The sequence below is a fragment of the Balaenoptera borealis genome (assembly GCF_965194805.1).
Source record: "Balaenoptera borealis genome assembly, chromosome: 14".
In the NCBI taxonomy this organism is placed as follows: domain Eukaryota; kingdom Metazoa; phylum Chordata; class Mammalia; order Artiodactyla; family Balaenopteridae; genus Balaenoptera; species Balaenoptera borealis.
The window spans coordinates 10,654,285-10,677,699 of NC_138875.1; the positions used below are offsets into that span (position 1 = coordinate 10,654,285).

Below are 23,415 nucleotides of genomic sequence, written 5' to 3' on the forward strand. Positions count from 1 at the left end.
CTTCCATCATTTCCAATGAAGACGTCTTACCTACCTAGCTGGAACCCTTTTATCGACTTCGTTTGAAAAATGTCTAATCATTTTATTAAACAGATTCTAACTTTTAGAGTTTAAGTCAGAATTTAAATCCCCAATGACTCGGATGTGAGGAACAGGAACTCTGGTATCATGGACTTCTCAGGGGCAAAACTGGGCTGTTTGATAAAGGATGATTCTTTGGGAGAACATAATTGTAAACAAGTTGGGATAAATGTTTTTTTTCCCTCATGTTCAGCATAAAAATGTTTTTATATCCTCCAAATTTATAAAATGTTTTTTAAAAGCTGCCAATTTAAATTGTTTAAATGCTGATTCTTCAATGGACACATGTAAAAATGGTCTGTGTGTGTTATATTTCAGCCCTTAGTATAAGTTACAAGCCTACATTATACTATATCAGGCCTGCCCTATTCTTCACAATATTCTACAGTTCCGTAAATATTCTAGGAGTGGGGAAGAGATGAGAAAATCTTTCAACAGTTTAAGAATAGCTTAAACAATATGTTACTGGTTCTCAAGATTCCAAGCTGAGTAACACTCACAGCATCTTAAGCAACCTTATTGTTATTTAGCTCTAAGCAGTAGCTGTCAAATACGTACACATATATATACACACACACACCCCAACAATATATCAGTACTTTAAGCATTTAAATTATACTTCTTTGAGTAGGCCATTTGTTGTTATTGCTGTTGTTTTAACAATCACTTATTCTAATACACTATACTGGACACTGTTGCTACAAGCACAGCAATACAAGGTCTCTCTAAGTAACCCCTTCATTGAACTCTTTCGGTTATCTACACACTGCTTATAGTTAACCTCTGAAACATCACAATGACAATCAAAAGAAACATAGTCATATATCCATTTGGTTCATTGATAATTGTGAGACATAAATATTCTTCTTAGAGCCATAATGATTCTATGAACATTTCATGTCTGTTCTTCAATACTTCCCTTAACTCTAATATATAAACCATTGAGTACTGACCTCAGTAAGACACGCTGTTACCAAGCATAACAATCTTTGTCTAAGAGTTCTGGGACTTATATCTCTCTCTCTCTTTCTTACTCTCTCTCTTTCTTTCTCTCTCTCTCTCCCTCCCCCTCCACCCCCCCCACCTTCCTTTTTTTCTTTGATGTTAATCATCTTTACTTGTAATACTTTTTTATACATTGAGCATTGACAATCTTGAATATTTGACTAATGGTGCATTTCATATAGATCAAATATTAGTGAAGGTCTAGAAAAATTTCATACTCATTCAGTTTTAATTTTTAATTTCTATTCATCTCTCATTTTCCTTCCAAAATCAATATGTGTAAGTGAGTTTGGACCCTTGCGCATGTATTATGATGGAGAGAGGTCCATAACATCTCAACTAATCAGCAAAGAAAACACAGCCGCCTCAACTTCTCATGGTTTTGCTCAGCAGTGTTATTTGAAAGAAAACACAGAATTATCAGGGGAGAAGTGTGGTAGTCAAAGTTACTCACTTATTTTTCACACGTCTAATTGTCTCTTTACAAGTGATCCTATATATAACACTTCTCCAAAGCAAAAATCATCACAAAGTTTGCAAAGAAATGCAGGGGTCAAAGGTAATTTCCAAATACCTCAATTATTAAACATAGTTTTTACAAGAATGAAATAACTGGGAGAGAAGTGAATTTAAATAAGAACATTCAAACATAATAGATTTCTAGTTCTATGGCTTTTGCTAGCTTTTTACTTTTGAGTATAAACTGTCTACATTTGGAAAAGAATTCTCATACGTTGGATTTGATCTGCATTTTGCTGTATATTATATAGACACACACACACACAGCAAACAGTTTTTACTATGTCTCTGAAGTGGTAAAGGCCAGTCTTGCCTAATCATAACCTTACAGTTCTGTGAGGTTTTCATGGGAGATGATAATATTTAATTTTAATAGTCAATAATTTTAAGCCACTTATGATGAGAAGAATATATCCTGTAACTCTTTAGAAAAGAGACTGGCTCAGATTTTAGGCTTTCTGAATAATCATTTTTCTATAGATGTACATCTGACCAGTAACCCAGAACTTTCTATTTATAATCCATGTCCACAAAAAAGTATTGTGTATGAAACATAAATTTATCACTAGTATTATGCAAAAACTGTCCAGTTTTTGATCTGGGAATAAATTTTCAGATGATTTTCTAATCTCCTACCCGCCATCAATGTTTTGTGTTTTTTTTTAAAGCATATTCTGTTATCATGGAATCTCTTTAAGAATTCGGATGTGTACATTTCTGAAGTCCATTCTGAAGCTCTGGATTAGTCCCAGGAGTCTAGGCAACCACACCAGTCAGGTAACACAGGGCTGGGCTATTCATGCTGTCGGGTTCAAGATACATCAGATGTACAGGTGAATCTCCTCCAATAAGTTTGTATTCTTTTCTAAATTTTCTGTCTAAGTCTTGTATTGTTTGGTTTCTCTACCTCTAAGTGAAGCATATAATAGAACCATAAAAACATGGAGAAGAGCCAACAATAGTAGAGATGGAAGCTTCTGGAACATCAAAGGATTACAGAACTCCTAAATGACAAGTGATATTTGACACTCCAACCATTTTTCAAGGCCAACTTCATGGCCGTGTGGTTTGTGCAGTCACACACTGTCCCCATGTTTGGTTTCTGCTCTGCTGATGACGTCTGAAATCCTACTAATCTTAGAACAAGAAGCCTGCATTTTCATTGCAAAGAGTGAATTATGTAGCCAGTCCTGCCATATATGAAATAGATTGAAAAACTGGATCTATTTGCTTGCAGGTTACAGACTAGATAAACACATTAGAATAATTCTCGATCTCCCTGTGAACTTGGGGACATTATGAAGATAGGTGATGAGAATCTTTGCAGTCCTTTTAATGCTACATTATCTTGTTTCTAGTGCCATTCTCTTTGCTTGCTGAATTGTCAACTTGTTTTTTTGCAGCTACTCACATCCTCGCTTTGTGGACTGAGAAATTAACGTAGAAAATACACTTACTCTCTGGTCATGTGGCCTGTAAGTGTGCTACAGATGGAATACATGCTCAGAGATTTTAGCCAGGCTAAGTTAATGATATGTAATTAACAAATAGTAATGGTTATTATTAATATTACTAATATTACTCCTTTTTAAAAAAGAAATTAGAAGTTAAACTTTCAGAGATGTATTTAACAGTGATTTCCTAGGCCTATTTTACATAATCTTGATTTAACATATTTTCAGCATTTTTCCTGTCAAAAGTTTTACATTCTTCTCAAAAGGCCTTAGATTTGGAGATGTGGGAAATAATGTTATTTCTTACATAGATAAGAATCATACACTAACTAAGGAAGACTACCTCAAACTGTCTACACAGCTTTTCATGCTTGTAAGGCCTGAAAATTCTCCATCCATTTTTGTCAGAAAAATAGATTTCCTTTTTTTTTGGGGGGCGGTGGGGATGCATTCTCTATATTATGATAGCAGAGAGGACACAACAATTCCTAGAATACCTCTGCACGAATGACTATAAGAAAGAGAAGTCCCAATGATTACCATGATTACAGCATTAAAAACTCTTAACCAAAACAAAATTAAATGAAACTTTACCCCCTGTAATTCACGGTCCTTGAGATTGAAAATTAAAATGAAGTTTGAACTACTAATCATGTGATGCCATGACACAGACTATCGTCCAGTTGTTCAATAGGTGAGGTCTTACCTACACAGGGCCTATGAAACACCTATTATCTTACAGCAAAGCTAAAATCACAAGCCAATCATTAGTAGCAGCAAAATATTTAACCCTTGGGATTAGTACATGCTATTTTTGAACAGGTTATATAATGCAGGAGGTGTATAATTTGTGATCAAATTGTCAGAAACTTGTCAATGTCTTTCTAGGCTGCAAAGAGTAGATATAGAAGGGAATGGGTGGGTGTCTGAATTTAGGTTCTCAGATCTATCATTAAATCAACCATGAGCACAACTTCTACGTTCCCAGTATTCAGATCATAAACCAGATACTTTCATTTACTTCTCCTTCAATACTCGCTGAAACAGAACTATTTCTCCTCTATCAGACTTTCTAGGCAGCTTCCAGACTTTATCACAACATTGGTAAAAAATATGTCACGGCCTCTATGAAAATTCTAATGAATGATGAGCTCGCAGCGAATTTACTGGTCTGTTTTTGCACAACTGTCATTCTCAAAAGACACTTAAAATGTTTATCCCCCCCACAGTGATTTGAGAATGATTTGATATTGCCATTTTTTATAATATGAAAAACAGGGTAAGTGGCATTAAAATATTCATTTAGGATCATAAGTACTATCAAATTTTCAAAATCACAAACTTGCTATTTGAGGAAGAATTATTCTCCATGCTAAAGGCAAAATTATTAAAATATAGAGAAATTTTGGATTTTCACAGTGATGAAGAAAATCAATGGCTCACACCCACCCATCTTCGCACCCGCCCACACTTCCCTATACCCAGAGCCAGAGGAGCAGAATAGATAAAATATTATTTTATAACCAAGAAAACAGTGCTCCAAATTATAGTCTTACGGTATATAAACTATTTCCTCTTCAAAGCAAAACAGAATATCTAGCCAACCAACCACATATTCTATCCAGGCAGCTTTGCAATTCATAATTTTTTTTTTTCTGAGATTAAAAGTCATTTAATTTAGTTTTTGATTTAGCAGATCATCATCCTAATTGTTATGTTTCAACTAATTTCCCTGAGAAAAACCAGCCCCAGGAAGGACAAGCTGAACCTAGCACATATTCTACTGCATGACAAGGAGATTTTGCTTAAGATTTAAATTTTACTGTGTGTAATTCCTATGTGAATTAATTAAAGAAAACAAAGCAAAAAAAATTTAGAGATGAATAATCAACATCTTCTTATAGAGTCAAGAGATAACAGCTGAAATACTTTTCAATATCTAATATTTTGTTTAATTTTGGTAGGAATACTGATAAATATAATAAAATATTCTTAAAATGTGCTAATGTCTCTATAAATAATATGCTGTTTATTGCCATGGTACACATATTGAGAGAACCACAGTAAAAATAGTGTCTGTTATCAATTCCAACTATATTGAATAAAAATAACTATTATTAATTCTATGCCAAGATATAAATGATGACTTTACAAAGAGAGTTGCATGTCAATTTTTACCTGTCTTTGGCTCCACTGAGAAGTACGGCTGTCCTTGCAGGATACTGTAGACCACTCGGGCGCTGTTGCCATACGTAGGATCATCAGCATCCGTTGCTGTCACTTGTACCACTGAGGTCCCTACGTGCCAATCCCAAAACCAATGAATTAAAAACTCCCAAATGCCACAAAACGTAAGAACTCACAAAACGCTAAAGATTCTACACTAGATTTGTTTTTCATTTTTAATTTTTCTTATTCTAAGGTACATTAAAAATTGATATCATATTTTTTTTTTGCCTAAGACAAACCCCAAAAGATGATAAATGATAAATTCATCCTTCAGAAATATTTAAGGGACATGAAAATATGTTGGCAAAAAATAAGACTGATGATGCAAGTTAGGCAGGGATATATATTCAGAAGTGGATGGGACTCAAATTTTAGGCATCTCATCCATCAGGGTTGGGTAATAAATTTTTATCAAGAGCAATCTCTATAAGTCTCAATCACTGTCTAGAAGGCAGCATGACAAATACTAACATCGTGACACTCAAATCACTGAGGCAACCTCACTGCTGTAGCAAAGTAAAGCCAGACAGAAACTGAAACTTCATTAACTGAATAAAGAATATTCAGCTGATACATTTAACTGGATATTAAGTGGCTACTCTGTCTCTTCCTGTAGTAGTTTAATTTTTCATTTGTTTTCACTAATTGATTTAAAAACAAAAGCATGAAATGAACGTTTAAACCAAACCCTCCCAAAGGGGAAAAAGCATGGCAACTTGAAAAATCACAGCATTGGTTGTTTTTCTACATTTCATATGATAGAATGTCATATTGCTTCTTCCTTTTACGATGCATTCACTTATTCCATATGGAAAGCATTTAGTGTGATCTGTTCTTTTTAATTCCATTTGGAATATCATCTTAAAAATATTAGCTACACACATTTGCTTAGTTTAAATATTTAAGCACATGCTATTCTGTCATTTATGTCCTAGCTGATGGGGATGGGAAAAATCCCTTTCTGTATTCTTTTAAGGTTCGAGTTGGTTTCTAATAAATTCTTGAAAATATGGCATTTTTAGTCTAACATCTCTTTTAGATATATTCCTATGTAGATCTCCCTTTCTAAATGCCTTAAATAAGTCACCAATGCCCATCTTATTATAAGTCTATTCTCTTTTCCAGATTATGATTTCCCTTACCAATTCTATTTCCTTTCAGATTGGGTGGAAAATTTGAATATGTATGTGTGGGTTGTACACACACACACACACACGACCATTTTGTAAATTCTGAAGTTTTACTTTTTTTATTTGATAGACTTAGGAGACTGTGCTCTATGGATGCTTCGTAGGACCAAACAGTGAATGATGTATATTTTAAAATCTTTTTAACAATTAGATTTTGACTATTTTAAAATGTTAGAATCAATGACTTTGATGTTCTCTATTTCCTCTATAAGGAAATAGAGAACATCTTTAGAGCACCATCGTTACAGCAATATTTATTCTCATGATATGGGTAAGTACTGATTTCCTACTTCACTGGAAAAGAAAACACCTTGAAACAAACAAAATAATGAAAACTATACTTCAGTAAATTTTGTTGTGTATAATTTTTTTCTGAAGTGTTTGTTAAATAATTTACTATACATACACACGCACACACACACACTTGTATTCTCATGCTTATCTATGCTCTTCTGGCAACAAATAAGAGATCCCAGGGACTTATGAGTGTGTTTCAAATCTTAGTTAGTTCTCAATGAAAGAAAAAAAAAAAAAAAAGGCCTGAATAATAAATACTGAAAACTTGTGTTGTATATACCATACTATTCAGTGGCTATTATAACTATTTGGTTAGAATTAAACACTTTGATAAGCTGTCACTATAAATCCATAGGATACATTTTACGTAGATATTTATTGTTCTTAGCTCAAATTTTGATATCAACCAAGTGACCTCAATTAGTGTCAAGTAAATCCTGAAGACATTGAGAAATCATTTTCTAAAAAGTTCTGAACCTGTTGGAATCTAATAACTAAAATAACTTACACATGCACATAATAATCATGCTGTTTGATATCAGAGTGGTACCACTGGAACCAAAACTACAGTGCATTATTCAGCCTCTAGAACAAAAAGCTCACAGTAATCCAATTTGCACTGCTGGCTTCTACACAGGAAAGGAGAACCTTAGCAAGCCCATGAAGAGTGCCCAAAATGCCCAGGAGAATGATGGCATTGAACTGAATTGCTTCAACACACCTCAAAACCTCCTGTTTTTCTAAACATTACTACTTTGGGGAGGACAACGTGCCTTCTCTTTTTTCTAAAACCTCCCAAATCTTGCTGTTGCTGCTGTCACCATCGTTGTTAAGCAGCAGGAAGCACTCTGAAGGAGTGGACGGTATTGAGAAAGTGTGAATAAGCCTGCTTGGTCAAAGAAATATTTACACAGAAGATAATTATAGTGAGATGCTGCCGCTGCAGTTCAGAACTCTTCCTGTCCACCAGCATCGATTCCTCTGGCTTATTTTCAGTTCGTATTTCTTTAGCAGCTTGAGCCACAGTCCCAAAATAATGTTCCCTCTCCAATCTGACTGGAACAGAAATTTAGGGTCACTAAATTGGGCACATGTAATACACATCTTTGCAATTCCACTCCCCTGCATAGCAGATGTGTGGATCGAAAGCTGGAATGAACGCATGACTTTTATTTAAAGTAAAACAAATCACAATCAATCAATCAATCAATCAATCAAGTAAAACAAATCAAACTGGGTAAAATTTTCAAGTAAGAGACTTGAGTAGAAATACCTGTTAAAATACAAGTTCGATTATTATTTTAAATAAACTTCCCCCTTCAATACTATAAACAACAGGAAATAAAAGATATAAATCAACTGGTCTCTATTCCAGCCCCACAATTTTGTTTTTTTATTATTATTTTGTAAGATCATCCACACCTAAATTACATACTGGCTGAAAACTATTCCAAAGGTACCTAAATAAGTGGAATTTAGAAGACAGTTTAATAGTATTTGAAATACAGTATATGCTAAAGGTAATTTACTTTCTATTTTTCCAGTAATGGGGCAACGTCAAAAGGCCTTTGAGTAAAACAGCCTTCATTATTCTTTTATATATCTCACACTGAGTATCACTTTACCGTTATTATAAATTCAGTATAAATTTTCATGCATTTAAATTTCTGGAGAAATCACAAAAAGATTAGTGGTGGCCGGTGGATGGACATTTACAGGTTCAAGCATACTCTATAAGCAAATAGATCAGCTGATCCTAATATTAGCCTGGTTACACTGCTGGCCTGCCTGATACCCTGGCCCCAGAGAGATGCTTAGAATAGTGAATTATTATTTTAACATGGGGAGAAAGAAAAAGAAAAGTAATAGATCATCACAGGGCTGTGTCTAGAATGATTTTTTTTTTTTTTGGTTTGATAGTAATTTTATTGTCTTTTTTTTTTGAACTTCTTAGGTATAATTTGAATCATTTTTTAATTTTAAATATTAAATTGCAAAGGGATTGTAAGACCTACGTAATTTCTTGAAGACACTGAGACAGCTGTGTAAAAGGAAGAATTTCCTAATTTTCCGTATAAATAAAATAATGTGTCAAAAAATAGAATTTGGATACTGGCTACTAACACAACTCAAACATTCCCCTCACACTAAATGGCAATTTCTATACAAATGCTAATGTGATTTCTTCCCCAGTATTTATGGTGATTTAATTTGAAATACAAACCTCCTAAAATCAGATGGCACAAGACCAACTTGCTCTTTACTTACCCACAGGAGACATTTCAGGAACTCCTGCAGTGTATGGGCCGTCCAGGAATTTAGGTTCGTTGTCATTGATGTCCTGAATCTTGATGACGAACTCCGACTCGGGTTCCACGGGCTTGTTGGTGAGCCGGTCCAGCGCTTGGGCTCGAAGGGTGTAGTAGGCCTGCTCCTCGCGATCCAGCCTCTTGGTAGCGTGAATATCCCCAGTGTTCTCATCAATAATGAAAATGGAACTTGCCCCTTCGCCTGACAAGATGTATTTGATGGAACCATCTCCTTTATCAACATCAGAGTGAAGCTGGTGAAAAATTCATGTGAGATGAGATTAACTTACAAGAGAGTCAGCGATACGGAGATATGTAAAAATAATTCTTATGTCAGGCAGCAGCATATGAAATTTTATTGTTCTTGGAAAGATAAGCTGACGCGTTTTGTGCACAGTGGAAACGGCTATTAGAATGTGTCAGCTTGCACTTGTGAGCGAGACAATTTCATTTCTTCCTGTAAACAGTCTCATTTCCAAAGGAATTTTATATCATTCCCAAAGTTAGGAACTCGTTGTAGTGTTATTTTTGATTTGGTCTGTCCTTGCCAGTTTTAGCCATCTTCTTTGACCAGAGCAGACATTCAGTAACCATGCATAATTGGTTGATTTGATCGTATTCCAAGCAAAGGGACTTGCTACAGAACATTTGTAACTTTAGATCTAATATATTTTTTAATATGCTTAGAAATCGCCACATCCTTTAAGGGTACCCTTCCCTCCCAACTCCCACAACTTTTCAGGATTATTAAGGATGGATGGATGTCCAGTCACTAAATTGGTCTCCAAATCCTGTTCTATATTTTAAAATTTGAAGCTGTAAAAGAAAAATTACACTGCTCTCTGAAGTAGGAATTTTAAATCAATACGTGCCTGAGACTTCAACTAAAACCTTTCTTGAAATACCAAGAACTGCATTAGATTTGCATGATTAACCCCGGCTATGGCCCGGGGGCAGGCCCTACTGATTTGCATTTCATATCTGGAACTGTCCCTTCTGTATGTCAGAACATTATGTTGAACAGAGGAACCTGAGGAAACTCAGAAATAATTACATATTTCCCTGAACTTCATAACCTGAGAAATACAGCGCTCAATCTGTAATTTCAACAATCTTTCATCCTCTGTAACCGCCGTGATGCTGGACTGCAATTAATACAAACGCAAAAACCCAATTTACCAAATAACAAGGCTGTTCACTGCCCTGCAGAACTACGTTTGCATTCTTTGAAAGACAAGGTTCAAAAAATATGAGATATGGGAAACTTAGGCAAGTGGATGCCCAGCCCATTTCCATCCTCAGCTGTTGAGGATACTGCTTTTGTACCATGAATTTCTCTAAGTGATTCTTCCATCGCACTGTAACAGCTATGTTTATACTCGGCTTCAGAACACTTAAATACCTGATTTATCCTTTAGTTTCTGTAGTTTTCAGTTAGGACGAAATGATACAGAAAAGTTAATTTCTGGCACAAGTTTTAATTTAGCTTTGTTCAGTGTGGAATTAACTAGTGAATCACTCTGCAGCATGATTATCCAGCATACGGAGAAGTTGTATTCTTGAAATGTAATGAATTATTTAATTTTCTTCAGTCATTCTCAGGGTGACTATTACATACATATCTCCCTCTAATTTAAGACGAAGCAAGCTAAGAATGACTATAGTTTGAATTACTGAGCACTCCCTATGTGCCAGGAACTACTGCTAATGTTCTCTACATAGTAACTCATTCCGCGCTCACACTGACTGACTTTATTATCCCTTTAACAGATGAGGAAACTGAGGCAGAGAAAGTACTTTGCTGGTCATGCTGCCAGCTCTCCATGGCAGAGCTAGGAGTATGAAAACCATTAGGCTGGTGGAAATCCCGTCCTCCACTCCCTACAATGGGGATCCTGCCTCTGGGGGAGAAGCTGTGTCCTGTGAGGTGAAGACATTAAAGTTGCCACAAAGGAGAACTCAGGGCAGAAGGGTACAGACAACCACTCCCACCTGATCACTCCCCAAATCTCAAAGGTGCTCAGTGTTTCCAGGGGTTTCCATCAACACGTTTTATGATGTACCAGAAGGGACCTTTCTGGACGTTACAGAACAGCAATAAACCACACTCAACAACACAGAGCAAAAACTTGAGTCCAGAGACAAATGCAGATGATAGGTGAAAGTAAGTCGTTTTTAAGCAGCTAATACCTCAAGTAGTCCCCCCTACACACACTTCTCACAGTCATTCTCCCAACCCCTCCTCGCCCTTGATGACCACAGACATACAGAAGTTATACACAGGCTGCATCTTTAATCAAAGGTTTGCTATCTCTCTAAATATCACTAGGGGCTCCCATTTATAGGACCAGCCCTTATGATTCATTTAACTAATTCCTATCAACTGACTGCTGTCTTCACAGCGTGGGGATACCATGTGTTCCTGGGGTATTCAGGTAAGGGAGAGAGGAGGCATTCCTTTCAATACAGAATACACATGAAATCCTGACTGATCTCCAGCCTGAGCTCTGATGCCGTATCTGACGTTATGCGGTGTTGCTAGTGGTTCTCCATTACTGACAGCGTAAGAACTTAAAGGTAAAAAAGGTTCATACTGCTTGTTTTTCCACTCCTTCAAGGATCAGAATTCTTCTCTTCTACCTCTAATTGCCACCACCATCACCGCTCGCCCCCCACCTACACAGACACACCCATACATCTATTGCAGGAGCCCTGAAATCTACCACCCTCCCCATCACTGACACTTTTCTCCCAGCTGGGACCATCACTAGGCTTGTAACCACTGCCAAAATTCACGAGCATAAAACTGCTGTGAGTTTTGACTGGGTGTCCTTGCAAGGTTAGTGGAAGCATCTGCAGTTGAAAGTGGAGGACCAACTCTGGAATGTTAAGATGGATACATAATTATCAGATGATGCAGACACTGAATCTGTGAGGCTACGCCCACGATACTAACCTTAATACGTGGGGTGAAACCCATGCTGTTAGGAAAAACTATTATCCTTCTGTGCAGAAAGAGCATGCTCAGAAAAGAAAAACGCTACAAGTGTAGAAGGACTGAATGGCATTCTTAAGACACGTGTCTATATAGCCCCACTCCTACCCCCGCCAAACGCACACACACAAGCACACATACACTCATGCACAGTCTTTGTCAATGATGATTATGGAATAGAGTAGGACTCTCCACAGTGAAAACCTCTGGCCAGGAAAAAAGAATTCTGCGGTCCCACAACATGGTAAGTGAGCAAATAAGCAATAACTGAAAAACACAATAAAAAACAAAGATTTGCACTCTATTTGGGGCAGAGTAGAATTCATGTTGTTATGTCTATTTCACTTGCCAATATCCTTGTAAACATGATCTTGTACTTCACCTAAACAATAACAACAAAATCTTGATTAATCACCAGACAAAACTCACTTGTACTGTGTCCTTAAATCCTTTTCGAAATATTTGTTGTGACTCCAAAGTAAATATTTACATTAAATATAAATTTTTTTTTTGGCAAATGAGCACAAACAGTGAGGAGCACAGCCCTCTTAGCTGAGTCCAGCTCACGATAAGGCAAAAGAAGAAGCAGGGAGGAGATCTAAGTATTATGCGAATCCAATGTCACTATGCCAGCACTGTGTACGGTAACGATGTAAGAAACAAGAAACTGTTGGACTGAGTTATAACCTACAAGGCCAGGATGAAAAGCATACTTCACATACACCTAGAGTAGATTCTGTGTAGTAATCTGTTATGGCTCCATCATCTCCCGCTCGAAGGAATACGCGCTCATTACCTCTAACGTATCAACCCATTCTCCAGTCTCTCTGAACAATAATCCTAACTTGGAATCTTCAAATCTTTCACTTGGGCTATCACAAAACTCCCCAGTTATTTTCCGCTTTTAATAACTCACATCATCGAGGCTGTTATAGTGCACGTCAGAAATGATCTCCCTAAAACATGCACTGAATTGTGTCACACCCTTCATCAAATAATTGCTCCCCCTGGTCTCTGGGTTTAACTCCAAATCCTAAGCACTCGGCTCCATGTGGCCATGTGCCATCTCCCCAGTCTCTCTTTCCTACCACATCCCAGAGGGCCCTCTATGTCCCAGGCACGTGGGTCATTACCACTGCCTGAGCAGAGCATCTCCATCTTTTCCAGACACGTCCTCCATCATCTTACCCACCAACTGACAACCAACTCTACTTAATCCAAGTTCCGTCTTACTGAAGCCTTAACAATCCTATTTATCCCACATGGCATGTTGTTTGAATTTCTATGACAAAATGCTTTCAATTCTGCTTTATAATGAAAATCTGGTTTAGTTGTTTTCCTACCCAATCCCAATCCCGTCTTTAATGTATAAACTCCTTAAGAGCTGGGTTCTTTTTATCGCCATATTCCACATTCTCAATAAAAAATCTGTTGCAGGAAATTTAGTAAATTTTTAATCCACATTGTAAAACAGGAGTGCTTGTTTTATTTCAATTTCTATTCTTTTAAGTTTTAATAGCATTAAGTAAAAAGAAAACTAAACAAAAAAACATCCTGTATCTCGGGTTTGTCCTCCCCAATCCTCTGAACCGCCGAGATGGAGTTCAGATACCTCGTTTTCTATGCCCAGGGTAATTTGTGCATTGGTACCTTTGTGTTCCCCAAGAGACAGAGCCCTGGAGAGACAGACCTGCTTTCTTATTCCTGTTTTCCTAGGTCTTATACAGTACTTCACACACACACACACACACACACACACACACACACACACACACACACACACACACGTGATTAAGGAGGGTTTGATAGACCCTTGGATGTCCTCCGATGGCAGAATCTCATGTCCTTGATTAACTTTTTTATCCACCATTTATTTTTTAAATTTAAGACTGTAAAGAGCAAAACTAAAGACAGATCAATGCACTACAGTTCCGACAATTTTCTTACATTTATTTAATCAACTAGGGCCTGATATGAACTACCTGATCCAGCATTTGCGATCCATCTGCTTAAAAAGTCTGAAAATGGAGAATATTCCTCAATTTAGCGAAGACTGAGGTTAAAAAAAAAAAAAAAATCAATTCAATATATTGACCCACTTTTCCTCCCTCTGTGAACGTCTTCAACTCTGCTTGTTATCGGATCTTACTGCTGATCTTGTCTTTACTCTCCTAGTCTCCCTCCTCTATAAAATAGAGACAGAAATGCCTGTACTTGGACTTCACTGAACAATTATGACAACTACTTGAGATATTGCAGTAGGATGTGATTCGTAAAGATAAATTACTATAATGTCAGGATTGTACTTTGTAAAGCAATTATACTGCAATAAAGATGTTAAAAAAATTTTTTTAAGTAGTTATTCATAAAAAAAAGAACAAATACAGACATAAGATGAAACTATTGGGACAGAGATAACGTTTATCATGAAAGTCTTGACACTAAAAATATAAAACTAAACAAAAGCCTCTGTGATCCTTACTGAATATATACGATGGAAATAATTAGTGTTATATTCAATTTTTCTATAACGAACATTTGAATAAGAAAAATGCAAAATGCATTATTATATAAATAAAGATTTACAGTGCTACTACATTTGTGTACAGAAATGGAGTAATGAGGGCTGAACAAAAAATACGCATATGTTCCTTTGAACACCAAGTTAATCCATCTGAGAATGATTTATACTGAATATTAGGCAAAAGATTTCTAAGGTAAATTTTCTACCACTGATTTACTTATTATAGATTCTTGATTTTTTTAAGTTTAAAAATATATTACAGATTGTTAGGACTCATGTATTTTACTTTTGCTAAACTTGTACAAGGTTAAAATTATAAGTATAGAGGGCAGATTTAAACAATAATTAGCAGAAATAAAGCTGCTTGAATATACACATTACATGTAAGTTTTCTTTTCTCATTATGCTTTTTAATAGATATTTTCCACATGCCACTGGATACCATGTAATTATCAAGCTGTTGAAGAAATATTACAGATGAAAACAAGTATATGAGTAACTTTTTTTTCCTGGTTGAAGTATTCCTAATTTATAATTATCATTGTGGTCCAGGGTAATGGAACACAATTTAATTTACTTGTGAAGCATCTCTGAGGAAGATGCATGGTTTAAGAAGTATAGGTATTAATTATTACACATAGAATAATAAAGGAAAGGGAAACAATTCAGGAAGTACTTAGGTAAGGTTAAAACTGCCAAGAAAATCTCATTTCTTTCCTTTTTTTTTTTAACCGATAGTAGATTTTAAAAAAGAGGGACTATTATGATTATTTTTATCCTCAGGAAAAGTTCACGCTAACTCAATGGCAATAAACATTCATTCTGGGGTCTCAGTACATACTGAGTAGCAGTGGTACAGATGCTAGGTCCATGCAAAGGAACCAGAAGTATGGTTACTGAATCTCCACTCCGCTCCTTATCCTGCTGCCTTGATCGCACTTAAATCCCAGTTTAGCCCTGGTTATAGATCAGCATCCTAAATGTCCACCTAGCCTTGAACCTTGAAGTGAGGATAAAATGAAGTAATGCATTTGGAAGTATTTTGTAAAATGTCACTTTCTATCCATATGTAAGTCCACATAGAGTTGTACAATGGAAGTACCTGCCCTTCCTTAGTAGGGGAAATCTTGCTTTTGTTTGAAAAAGTTCTACATTTCTGTCTAAGGCATGGTTACTCGGAGCTTCAGGTGAAGAACCATGTCTTTTTCACCAGGGACTGACTGATAAGAGCTCAGAGAAGCATTTTCCATTCCACACAGCTACGCGCAACTCCCTAAAGAAGGCTCCACGGTGCTCATCTCGTCCTCTCTCGGGTTGCTGCCTCCAGGCCACATCCAAAACTTTCAACCAGCTTAAAAAATCTGCATGGAGTCAAATTCTTGCTGATCAAAACTCCTCGTGGGCTAATTTAATCGTGAGAACATCGTGTCTACGATTCACGGCTCCCATCTACTGCCTCGCTCACTTCCTTCCAAACGCCAAGTCGTAAACCAGAAGCAGTTAGAAAGCAAACCCCTGGAAAGCTTCAGCTTCCTTCGCAGGAGGAAGAAAATTTTGCTTTTTCTGCAAATATATGTCACAGGAGGCCACAGCGGTGCTATGGAAAGAGCAGTCCCGGGACTGGGTGCAATCAGTCCCAGTCAAGGTGAGTATGGAAACTGAGAAGAAGGGCTTCGCAACTTGCATAGTCATTTTACAGAGTAATTTAATGTCTCTTGAGCCCAATAACAATAATGCAAAAAGGGGGATTTAATTTTTTAATCTAAGTAATTCATTTTTAATGTAGCAGCAAAATTATTAGGAGGTCAAAATGAAGTATGTCCTGAGTTCTTAAAAACCAAGAAGCTTGCACACAAACAGCAACAACATAAAACTTGGTCCTCCACCACAGATCAGTTGAGAAGAACTGGGTCAGTGGAGAAAACCCTACGTGAAAGCTCTTTTGAATGCCTGTAGGCAGTCACGAGTCTAAAACTCTTTTCCTGTCCTAATATCAGGGAAGACTAGAAGACACTGGCCTCCATGGAGGCACAGGGCATTCTGAAGAGGCCATCCTTAAGATGGGCACAGATGTTTTGCACATGGCATTCTGGAGAAGGCATTCACATATATGTCACAGAGGATAATAGCATCATGTAGTTGCAAAGTATTTCCTGAAGTCTTCTGCACTGCATGGCCTTGTGCATTCAAAAATAGAAACAGTAACAGTTAAAACAATGGAAATATAATTCTGAAGTCTACTTTTGGGGGAGAAAACTTCAACACTCATCTGATTTAGGAAGAGAATATTCTATTTGCAAACAAAGCAACTGACAATGGATTAATCTCCAAAACATACAAACAGCTCATGCAGCTCAATATCAAAGAAAAACAAACAACCCAATCAAGAAATGCGTGGACGATCTAAATAGACATTTCTCCAAAGACGATATACAGATGGCCAACAAACACATGAAAAGATGTTCAACATCACTAATTATTAGAGAAATGCAAATCAAAACTACAATGAGGTATCACCTCACACCAGTCAGAATGGCCATCATCGAAAAATCTACAAACAATAAATGCTGAAGAGGGTGTGAAGAAAAGGGAACCCTCTTGCACTGTTGGTGGGAATGTAAATTGGTACAGCCACTAAGGAGAACAGTATGGAGGTTCCTTAAAAAACTAAAAATAGAACTACTATATGATCCAGCAGTCCCACTCCTGGGCATATACTGTATCTGGAGAAAACCAAAATTTGAAAGGTTGCATGAACCCTGATGTTCATTGCAGCACTATTTACAACATCCAGGACATGGATGCAACCTAAATGTCCATAGACAGAGGAATGGATAAAGAAGATGTGGTACCTATACACAGTGGAATATTACTCAGCCATAAAAAGGAACAAAATAATGCCATCTGCAGTGACATGGATGGACTCAGAGATCGTCATACAGAGTGAAGTAAGTCAGAAAGACAAATATCGTATAATATCACTTATATGTGGAATCTAGAAAAATGGTACTGATGGACTTATTTGCAAAGCAGAAATAGAGTCACAGATGTAGAAAACAAACTTATGGTTACCAAGGGGGGAAGGGAGGGTGGGATGAATTGGGAGATTGGGATTGACATATATACACTACTATATATTGAATGGATAAATAATGAGAACCTACTGTATAGCACAGGGAACTCTATTCAGTACTCTGTGGTGATCTAAACGGGATGGGAATCTAAAAATGACTGGAGATACATATATCTATATATATGTATAACTGATTCACTGTGCTGTACAGCAGAAACTAACACAACATTGTAAAGCAACTATACTCTAATAAAAATTAATAAAATAAAAAAAGAAGAGAATGTTCTACCCTAACTTATCAATTCTTATACAAGGATAATATACATCCAATGTGGCCTGATGGACCAGTGTGGACAAAGATACGGAGAAACACAGAACGTCACAGATAACACAGACGAGGAGGGGGAACAGAGAACAGCAGCTCATCCAACAGGAGAAAAGGCAGTGCCGAGGCCATTCAACACTTACACTTACAGGTCAGATCTTGAGGGCTGACAGTTAACTCTAAATCCACAGTAACCATGTACAGGTATTTGTAAGTTGTGATATCTATTTGGTAAACTTGGTTTCAAATATTCTTCCCTGGGTATTTAGTGTTTGTCTAGTTAATCCCTTCTGACATCTTTTTTAAAGTTACAAGTTAAAAGTATCCCTTTGGCAGGTATTAAAAGTACCAGGTTGAAAGTACCACTTCAGCTATGACCTGGACTATAGGGATACAACTGACATTACTCTTGGTGCCCAAACTAGATTGTCCTGGTAAAATAAAGTTTGAATCAGGCCTGTTTCTGTCTTCGTCTAGACACTCAACATCTGTTAATCATCTATTCAAAATAAGTACGGAGTATATCCTACAGGTCAGGTGTACGGGTGTGGATGGATGAAGACAGAAAAGGACACGGTGGCAGAGGCAAGCCTAAGGCATTGAACTAAACAGTCCCCATGTTCATGAGACCATCTACGGAGATGCAAACTGTCAGAGCACCAGGTTGAAAAAACAACTGCAATTCTGATGATCACAAAAAAGCACCCATAGAAGGCTAAGAAATCATATAACAGGGAAACCAAACCAACTTCAGGGGTTCAGAAAAGTGCTTTTTAAATAAAAGATATTTAAGTTGAGACAAGAAGGCTAGTAATTAGTAGGATTAGTCTAGTAATGAAGGGCAGAACTTGATGTCCAGGAATAAACTTTACTGAATGATGGAATACATTCCTTTCTATGGATAGTCAAAGTGAGTAACACACAGGATCCACTAGTTTATAATACAGAATAATTTTTGCATGTGATATATTAAAAGAGGCATCATAGTATAAATATATTTTACAATCTACATTCTGTAATCTGCTTAATTAAAAAATTTTAAAAGACTGCAGAATAGTTCACTGATCTTAACCTGTTGTTTGGCTAATGTACTTATTAATTTTTGTAGTATGTAGGTCTCTTGCATCAGAATTACCTGGGACGTTGGTTAAAAATGCCAATTTAGGGGCTCTATCTTAAGTCTACTGAATCAGAATCTCTTTGAGTTGGAAACAGGAATCAAAATTTTCAACCAGCATCCCAGATCGAAAATTTTTGGTCGAACAGATAATACCCCTCACACACAAACCTGCTTATGTCAATAATGTCACAGTTGAAAATATAATAATCACTTTTAATTCATTTGTATTTATAACTTCTTCTATATAAGATTATTGAATAACATTTTCTCTGTGTTTTGATTTATTTATATATTTTACTTAAAAGGGAACTGTCCCTCCTCTACCTACCAATGATACAGGGGGAAAAGTACACAGTGTATAATTTACATATCCACCAAACAGGACGTGGTACTTTAAACAACAGCTATATTTAAATTTTAAACCATTTTAAAATTATATCAATTTTCCATGGGGGGGGGCAAGCAATTTTCTTTCTCACAAAATTCATGTTTCAGGAAACCTAAGAAGAGTGAGAAGCTAATTTCTGGACTATTAGGTGGAAGTTTGTTTTGATGATGCAAAATTACAAGGTATTATGAATGTAAACTGCATCTTCTGTACATAACCAGTTCATATTATCAAGATGCAGGGATGCTCTTAGGTTCTAGGCATCCCTCTGGGACCAGAAAGATAAACGAAGAAAAACAAAATGCTCTGCTTATATGCTACATGAAGTTAGTACTGGTCAGAGGCAGAGAGGCAGAGAGAACATTAAGGTGATGCAAGAACTATAAGTAACAGAATCCATGACACTGTGTTGGTTTACTATATTTTTCCCACAGAAACGACGCATGTCTGCTCAAAAAATTAACATTTCCATCTATCACATGCTTACGATAAAAAGATTGGAAATATAGGCTTCCCTGGTGGCGCAGTGGTTGAGAGTCTGCCTGCCGATGCAGGGCACACGGGTTCGAGCCCTGGTCTGGGAGGATCCCACATCCCGCGGAGCAACTGGGCCCGTGAGCCACAACTACTGAGCCTGCGCGTCTGGAGCCTGTGCTCCGCAACAAGAGAGGCCGCGATAGTGAGAGGCCCGCGCACCGCGATGAAGAGTGGCCCCCACTTGCCACAACTAGAGAAAGCCCTCGCACAGAAACGAAGACCCAACACAGCCAAAAATAAACAAACAAACAAACAAACAAATAAATAAATAAATAAAAGCTGCAGTTCTCGAGTAGAATTTAAAAAAAAAAAAAAAGATTGGAAATATAAAGCAAACAAAGAAAGTGGGAGTGGAAAGAAATTATTTATGATCTCAAACCTCAGAGGTTATTCTCACACCGGAGACTCCCCTCTAGGGGATCCACAGTGGGTCACCCAACCCACCCCCCCTTCATCCCAAGGGCTGCAACACTCACTGCAACTGCTGGAAGTGCTAGAGTCGGTCTGCTCTCAGCCCTTTACCACTTGCTGTAGGAAAACACCCACTATTTGGAGAGAGCTGCCTCCTCTGATATCATACAGCTTCCTGGGGCAGGTAGAATGCACAGGACCAGGGACTAGGGTTACGGTGGGAATGTCCACGTTATCTTCACTCCTACTGACCTGCCTGGAGACATGTGCTTCCATTCCAAGAGCGAGGTGATTCCACCAAGTTCATGGTCATCCTCTGCCTTGTCTCTGGACTCCCCGCACCAAGGGACCAATGCACACGGAGAAGCACTGCCATCCTGGTAGGTGTAATTGACCTTGATCACCAGGAGCGGGCGGGCTTCCATTACACCATGGGGGCAGGAAGAACAGGCTTAGCATCTGGGCACTTGGGTGTCTCCTGATACTCTCTTGCCCCGTTCTGATGTTAAAAGGACAGGGGCAAAAGAACCTGAGCCCGAGGCAGGCTGAGTGATGAGAGGAAGATGATGAGTGCTGGCTGTAACCTGGAGACGGGCTACAACACCAGGGGCTGGAGTTCATCCTACTGACCTCCTGGTACATCCCACCAAGAAAAGAGGTCAAACATGTTCTGTTGGAGCTGCCCCCTGAACTGATTACCTGAAGCAAACGGATGTGAGTGGGGCAAGGGGGGCCTCTAGGGGAAGTCATGGCAGCCACACGGGTCAACTTCCTACCTGACCCCACGAAACACCGGGAGCGCTAGGCGCTGATGCTTCTCAGCTAAGTTCTTCCTAAAAACTGTCACTCGCTTCGGGGATATTTACAAAGTTGGCAAATTGCAAAAACAACAAAGAGAGCCACTTTGCCCAAGGTAATATTTCTTTCTCGGGGGCATCCTACAGTCAATGACCGGCTGATTTAAAACTTCTCCTGCTCCCCTGATCCAGGACAACTTTGAAGAGCCTTCCCAGCTCCACAGATCTTCAAAGGTGAGCCCCCTTCTAGGTTGCAACCGCACTGCAGTTCAACTCCTGCCTCTGCCCGGCCCTACTTCCCTCCCTCCCTCACAAGTCTTGATTCTGAGAACCACGCTAATAAATCCCCTACAGGCAAATCCCTGTCTCAGAGTCTGTTCGCTGGATGCAGGTAACTAACTCGATGACTAAAGAGTGGCAGAGCTTGGCTCTCCGAGGACATCTGTCCTCATGCACACCACGCCTCCTCCTGCAGGGGCACAGGAGGGTGAGAGGCACACTTGCACAATTTGGTGAGAGATGCATATGTACAGAGCAGAAGCAGAAGCCACTGAGGAAGCAGCTTCAGGGCGGCAAAATTCATAAAAGACATCACCCCAGGCAGAATGCTGCTTGTTTCTTTCAGTCCACACCTGATACACTCTTATTTTTCCCATGCTCCCAAATGCTTTGATTTTTACAAACTTCACACTGTGAATGAACCAGTCACAGGGGTAGGGAGGATTCTCTGTGGGGTTTTTCATTTGGAAAGAGGAAGAAGCAAAATGGCCTTAACTCACTGAGCCCAGGAGCCAAATCTCAACGCATTTCTCCTTATACAACCCCCTCAAGTTCTCCACGCAAGTGTCTTCTGTTCACCCAAGTGGGGCGATGCCCAGACCTACTACAGAAGAGTTCAGTTAGAATATGGGCACAGGCTTTTTTATTATTATTATTATTTTTAAAAGCTCTCCAGGCCACACCATTATATACCCAATGTAAGAACTACAGACCTAAAGGAAGAAAGGAATACAGAAGGAGCTGAGGGAAATAGTCTTCCATTTTACTGATAATATCATTTTGAAAAGCAGAGGAAAATAGGTTTATTAACTAGAAAAAGAAGTGAAAATAAGCATATCTGCAGAGCTTAGGCAGTAATTTGCCTTAAAAAAATCTCTGGCATAACTGCAATAAACACGAAAGCTTCCTAAATGAAAAATAAACCTGTTTCCCATGTCAGGACCTTCCATGGGATATGTAATTGTCTCATCTAACATATAGCAGGTATAAGAAATAAGAAGGCTATGTTTTGGCTCAGGTGACCTAAGAAGAACTAAGACACGCTTTCTCTTCTCTAAAGAACAGTATCATTTAAAAATAAATCAGAAAAGCCAAGTCCCTGCTGAGCTTTCTCAGCACCCAAGGCAAGCACAGAGGTGTCAACACCCTGCCTTCCTGCTGCTGACAGTCTGGATTTCAGTGTTTAAAGCCCTAAAGATAAAAGTTTCTATAAAGAAATGTAATAAAGTTAGTAAAGCTATAGGAACGTAGGGGAGTAAAACTTGCCCCCCCCCCAAAATGTCTCTTTGGCATGTGGATTATTTTGAGCTGAAAACAAGACCCAAACATTTCAGGAAGAAACTTTGACCTGCTCCCTGACTGCCTAAAAGAATTTCGATGGAGGGTCTGTTCCCCGAATAGAGCTATAACCAAAGACATCAGCAAAGGATATGAGCTGGGTGTGGGGTGGCGAAACTAGGCGGGGCCTGGAGACCAGAGGCCACTCTGCACCCCATTGTCTCTGCCTGACCCAGCAAACACTTGTTTACCAAACGTGTGCTTTTATGGAAAAGCCTTCCTCCCCCTTTGAGGTCCCAAACCACTACCCCCAACATCCTCTGTTGTCTTTAACTGAAGATGGTAGTTAAGGTGAGGGTTTCAGCCATTTTGGCAAGTGTCTCAGTCCTCCTGGGTCTCTCCCATGTATATATGTTATTAAACTTTTGTTTGATTTTCTCCTGTTAATCTGTCTCATATCAATTTAATTCTTAGACCAGCCAGAAGAACCTAGAAGGGTAGAGGAAAATTTCTTCCTCCTGACACCAGCTCACAATTTGGTTAAAATAATTCAACAGAAGTAATTAGTTTTTGATTTAAAAATCTATGTCAAGAGCATACATAA

The 23,415-nt window shown here is 38.1% G+C and overlaps 1 protein-coding gene across 2 annotated transcripts in view; it reads right to left on the minus strand.

Annotated features, from left to right (window-relative positions):
• Positions 1-23,415, minus strand: part of CDH7 (cadherin 7) — a 130,344-nt gene that overhangs the window by 64,465 nt on the left and 42,464 nt on the right. For both annotated transcript variants that reach the window (XM_082355190.1, XM_082355191.1), the window contains exons 3-4: positions 9,044-9,338; positions 5,238-5,357 (exon numbers count right to left, since the gene is read on the minus strand). In XM_082355190.1, coding sequence (XP_082211316.1) covers positions 5,238-5,357; positions 9,044-9,338 — 415 coding nt within the window. The remainder of the gene's footprint in view (positions 1-5,237; positions 5,358-9,043; positions 9,339-23,415) is intronic.